The 5829-nt window shown below is 32.6% G+C and overlaps 1 protein-coding gene and 1 long non-coding RNA gene across 2 annotated transcripts; one reads left to right on the top strand and one right to left on the bottom strand.

Moving 5' to 3' along the window:
- Nucleotides 1-2666: 2666 nt before the first annotated feature.
- LOC129915258 (DBF4-type zinc finger-containing protein 2 homolog) lies at nt 2667-3877 on the bottom strand. Its single transcript, XM_055994744.1, has 3 exons — nt 3746-3877; nt 3582-3681; nt 2667-3522 (listed from the first exon to the last, which is right to left on the bottom strand). The coding sequence occupies exons 2-3, from the start codon at nt 3639-3641 to the stop codon at nt 2761-2763; spliced, it is 822 nt and encodes a 273-aa protein (XP_055850719.1). The 5' UTR covers nt 3642-3681; nt 3746-3877; the 3' UTR covers nt 2667-2760.
- A 1160-nt stretch (nt 3878-5037) lies between these two features.
- Nucleotides 5038-5536, top strand: LOC129916563 (uncharacterized). The gene is made up of 3 exons (XR_008772503.1): nt 5038-5210; nt 5282-5428; nt 5524-5536. It is a non-coding gene; the product is annotated as an uncharacterized LOC129916563 (long non-coding RNA).
- Nucleotides 5537-5829: the final 293 nt, after the last annotated feature.

Here is a 5829-nt window from a genome sequence, read left to right as displayed (position 1 = left end):
ATCTATCCACATTTATCAATCGACATTTGTCTATCGACATTTATCTATCCACATTTATCTATCCACATTTATCTATCCACATACAGGGTGTCCCAAAAGTAATGGATCAAACGAAATATGCAGATAGGCCAACTTTAGGGCTCTCAGAATTTGGTAACTTTTATCAACATTTATCTATCCACATTTATCTATCCACATTTATCTATCCACATTTATCGATCCACATTTATCTATCCTCATTTATCAATCGACATTTATCTATCGACATTTATCTATCCACATTTATCTATCCACATTTATCTATCCACATTTATCTATCCACATTTATCTATCCACATTTATCGATCCACATTTATCTATCCACATTTATCAATCGACATTTATCTATCGACATTTATCTATCCACATTTATCTATCCACATTTATCTATCCACATTTATCTATTCACATTTATCTATCCACATTTATCAATCGACATTTATCTATCGACATTTATCTATCCACATTTATCTATCCACATTTATGTATCCACATTTATCTATCGACATTTATCTAACGACATTTATCTATCGACATTTATCTATCGACATTTATTTATCCACATTTATCTATCCACATTTATCTATCCACATATATCTATCCACATTTATCAATCGACATTTATCTATCGACATTTATCTATCCACATTTATCTATCGACATTTATCTATCGACATTTATCTATCCACATTTATCTATCCACATACATCTATCCACATTTATCTATCGACATTTATCTATCCACATTTATCTATCCACATTTATCTATCCACATTTATCTATCCACATTTATGTATCCACATTTATCTATCGACATTTATCTATCCACATTTATCTATCCACATTTATCTATCCACATTTATCTATCCACATTTATCTATCGACATTCTACCAAATTTCAAGGTTCTACGATAATCAGAAGTGCTCTATAATATTTTATAAAAATTCAGCGGAAATGGGCGGATGCCACGCCCCCTGAATTGAAAATCTCAAGTTTTCGATTTTTTCCTTTGTATACACCACAAGTCCTATCACCGTGTAAAATTTCAAGTTTCTACGATATCGGGAAGTTCTCCATAATTTTGATGATCTGTCAGTGAGTCAGTGAATCAGTGAGTCAGTGAGTCAGATAGTCAGTTTTTGCGATTTTTAAAGCCCTATATCTCAGAAACTACTCATTGTAGGAGGCTTAAATTTTTCAAGGTGTTTGGTTTTGATCAGCTCAACAAATATAGCGAGTTTGAAATTTTTAGCATGTTTGGTGTGGAAGTTAGAGGGGGGTCCTGTAAATAAGGGTGTAGTGCCAAAGTTGCTAGAGAACTTGGCTGGGCACTACCGTGCCCCTTGATAATTTAAAAAATAATTGCATCCCAATATACTTGCATTAAATAAAATTGTATTTGGGGCATTTCTCAAACTTTAAAATGCGTTTATCTCAAAACGACGATTTTGGACTTATGTTGTTATTACCAAACTGCATAGAAATCATATACATATAAAAGTGATTTAAAAAAAAAAACAATAGTTTAAAGATAGAAACAAATCCCGGCCTTATTTCCTTCTTCCTACTGATAAATTTTAATTTTTTTATTTTAATATAGCAATGGCACTCAGCTATATTACAGGTTGTTTGAAAAGTGTAAATTTTCAAATTTTAAGACTAACGTGAGACTAGCCTAACCGCATTCTTAGAACCATCAAATAAAGAAGTTGTGCAGTTATCTGCGTTTTGCTAACAATAAGATGAGATGGATTTATTCCCCTTTTCCAATTGGTAATTCAATTGATATTTTTATATTCTAAAAAAGAAACTGACGAAAACAAGAATACCTACAAAATTTCTGCAAAATTTCATATCAATTTTACTTAAAATAGTTTTTTTCCGAAAAATGTTTATAGCGATTTCTAACGATTTTGATTTTTTCTAAAAACGCGCCCTAATAAAAGAAATCAAATTGCTGAAATTCATTCTAGATGCTGTTTTTTTGTTTGATTTGAAGAACGAATTATTTTTTTTTTTGATATGTACGTTTTAGAACATTTAACAAAAAATCTTATTTATATAAAAAGTTTTAAAAATTAAAGCAATCTGAAACTTAAGAAAAAGTTCGTGAGATCGAGTCGTGCATTTTGTTTTTCATCTACAGCCCTGTTCCATTGGAAGTGGTAGTCTTCTAATAGTAGATGTTTTGGTTAATCTAGTACTATCATATACTGTCTTGGAAATCGCTAGTAAACTACTAGTAGTACTTTGCCACCTCCCAAAGGAACAGGGCTTACATTGAAATGAAACGTTTTGTCTTAAGTTTGTTATTAGAAAATTTACTCTAGCACACGCCTCATTTTGGTCTAGCGCCGCCTCTGGAAGTCTGCACAGTGCACATTCGATACAAATCTCAATATAAACCAAGCTCAGCTCCAAAAAACATTCAATCCGACCACAATAAACAACCTATTGACATACGATCCACATTCAATCCAAACTTTATCCACACACAATCCACTTACGATCCACACTCGATTTAAAACCGATTTTATATTTAAATCGACGCCTATGTCCACACTTCATGAACTTTCGATCCACATTCACAGTCAATAAAAAAAAAAAAAAAAACATAAAACAACAATTTTTTGTAGTAATTTATAAATTTTATTCAAAAAAGTTTCTAAAAATATTTTTTTAGCCATCTTCTACCAAAGTTGTTCACTAATTTTGAGTTTCTAGCATGCCATATATGGTTGTCCTGGTAAACATGGTCCGCACGGTCCCACAGGACCACATGGATCGCAGGGTCCACATTTTGTCATAACTGGGCCGTTTGGCATTGGAATTCCACAAGGGCCACACGGTCCACAAGGTCCACAAGGTCCACACGGCGCAGGACCACATGGTGGACACGGTCCACACGATGGAGGATATGGTCCACATGACGGAGGTCCACATGCTGATGGCTCACAAACTGGATACTGTCCATTTGTAAAACAAGGCAACGGTCCACAACCCGACGATATCGGATTCGGTGGACATGGCTGACTTGGCTTATAACGAATGGGTCCATTTTGATAGCAGCAATACTCTCTCGGTGGTGGTATATCAATAACTTGAGGTTTTGGCTGACACAAGAATGTCTGACAAACTTCTCTTGGTTCACAGATTCGCTTTGGATAGCATACAACATATGGATCAGGAATCATTGATGGATAATAAATGACTCTTGGTTCACGTATCATTTGTGAGACCCAAGTTAGTTTAGGGACTTTTATGACCCGTGTAACATCAACAACTTTTGGTATAGTGATTTGGCGACAACGATTAACAACCATTGGTTCGGGGACAATTTTCTGATTGAAAACGACTTTCTTTTTGCAAATCAAACGTGGTGGCTGTTGAATGGTTACACATTTTGGTAATGGTGGCGGAGGTCTTGGGGCACATTGTGGCAAAGCTTCTAATTCAGCTCCAGAATAACATTGAGGAGAGGGCTATTGGCAAAATAGTTAAAAGTTTATAGAAGATTTAAAGGTTTCGGGGAAAAACTTACTTCATATGGTCCTGAGCAGGGGTCACATGGGGCACAACAAGGAATTCCTGGTTCGCACATTTCTTTTTTTGTACTGTTTTTCGTTTTTTATGAAATTATTCTGAAAAATAAGAAATTAGTTTTAAAAAAAGATTAATATTCTTGGGGTAATGCAATTATTGAACCTTTAATTTTTTTAAAAATATTTTCTAGATTTTTACTTAGAATTTGTGAAGCTACAACATAAAGAGTCGAGCTAAAATAGAATTAAAATTTAAGTTTTGAAAAATATTTTTACTGAGAAATTTTGAAAGGTTTTTATGATAAATTAAGGAAATTATTGCCTGAGTTAAAATTAAAGTAAAATTTAGTAATCATTAAAAATTGGCAAACGAAATAGTGAAAATAGTTGCTCCTCAGTTTTGTACAAGTTGAAGACTTTCAAATGCCTAAAAGTAGGTCATGTCATGTCTAGACTTCCAATGACCAATGACAATGAGGAAACAGAAATATATTTGCATTGTGAAATATGGGAAACAGATTTTAAAGTTAGTAGTAGATAGGAAAGGCAAAAATAGAACCTGGAGTTATCAGTAAATATAGACCATAAATAGATTTTTAATTTGATTTGAAATTAAATGAAATATTGTGGAAAATTTGGTGCTTTAACCAAGTACCTATTAGGTGATCAACAAAAATAGAACTTGAATAATACCCTTTTTTGATAAAAAAAAGTAATGAGGTCCCTCGAAAATTTTGAATTGGCAAGTAGAAAGCAATCGACTATTATAGAACTTGAATAAACCATCCTTTTAAGTTAATTACAAATATGTCTTGTGTCCAATTGGGTTCTGGCAGCAAGTCATACACCAGAAATTATTGTAGAACTCGAATAGACCTTTAATTTGATGAAAAATTCAATGTCGTCCGACGAAAAATTCGAATTGGTGAAAAATTAAAAGAAAAAGGCTATTATAGAACTCGAATAAATCTTTTTTTTAAGTGATTTTCAAACATTTCTGGTGTAGAATTTGGTGCTGGCAGCAAGTCATACACCAAAGATTATTATAGAACTCTAGAAAAGTAGATGTACGACCAGTAAAGAACTTTAGTAGAACGTGAAAAATATTGTGTTGGAAGCAAATTGTAGACGATTGTCCAAAATAGAGCTTAAATACACCTTCCTCCTTGTTTTTAAAATGAAGGTTGCACTTTAATTACTATTTTACATCTTGAACCAGAACTCAAAACAGGTCTACTAAAGACATTTCCGTCAAAATGAACTTATGACGCGAAATGTTCAAAAATCCGCTGGAAAAGCTTTTAATGTTTTGAGCTATTAAAACGAATACTTCACACAAAAATTCAAAGTTTGGAACTCGTCGGGTTTTTTTTAGCCTTTATACTTTTCATCTATGTATAAAAACATTAAAAACTTACTTTAAGTCCAATAAAAAAAATACTAACTTGTAAAAAAAAAAATCAAGATATCAATTCAAAAGCTTTTAGGACCCCAAAAGTTAAAATTATCAAAATTTCAGTAAAGAATAATAAAAAAAAAAAAATATTAAAAATATGTGTGACCCATTTGCTTTAAATTCCTATGGTTCATGTTGCATACAGTGTGATCCTTGCTGCATACCTTATGGGGTAAGTTTAATGAGACTTTGTCCCATCAAAACATACCGATATCTTTAATTTTTGGTTGGCAAACATTTAAGCCTTATTTTGGATCCGAAGTGGAAGCAATACCACAAATTCTTCCACAAAAACCAATTTCATCTTTAAAAAAGAAACCTGTTAAAAGAAACAAGGTTAAACCTTTGATGGTAGAAAAGATAAACAAAAATAGAACTAAAATAAAATTGGTAAGGAATATTGATGTTTGCTAACCAAAGTCTCATTTTTCATGACCCTTCATGTAAAAAAATATTTGTATGTATGTAAATTGTTTTAATTTTAGCCAAAAACTCGAAAAGTTAAATCTGATGTGCTTTATAGTACTTGGGAATGCTGCAAACGTAATGGCATTCAAGATGAAACACCACAATGGCTGGTTTTGGGAAGACCTTTTCGTCGGCCTGGTATAAGTTATCGTTGTCGAATTGCTTACTATCCTACTTGCAATTGTTAATGCCAAAGCAATTAGGCTTAAGTGATTTGAGAAGGTTGAATGCTACAAATTTATTAAGTTGTGGATGTTTGAACGTCACAATTTGTACCATTTTGAACCTCAATAATGCTCACTTGAATTTGGTATCATAAAAAC

The sequence above is a fragment of the Episyrphus balteatus genome, chromosome 3, assembly GCF_945859705.1.
Source record: "Episyrphus balteatus chromosome 3, idEpiBalt1.1, whole genome shotgun sequence".
Classification (NCBI taxonomy): Eukaryota; Metazoa; Arthropoda; class Insecta; order Diptera; family Syrphidae; genus Episyrphus; species Episyrphus balteatus.
Note: the sequence above shows the minus strand (reverse complement) of the source record. Positions and strands in the feature narration are given on the sequence as shown.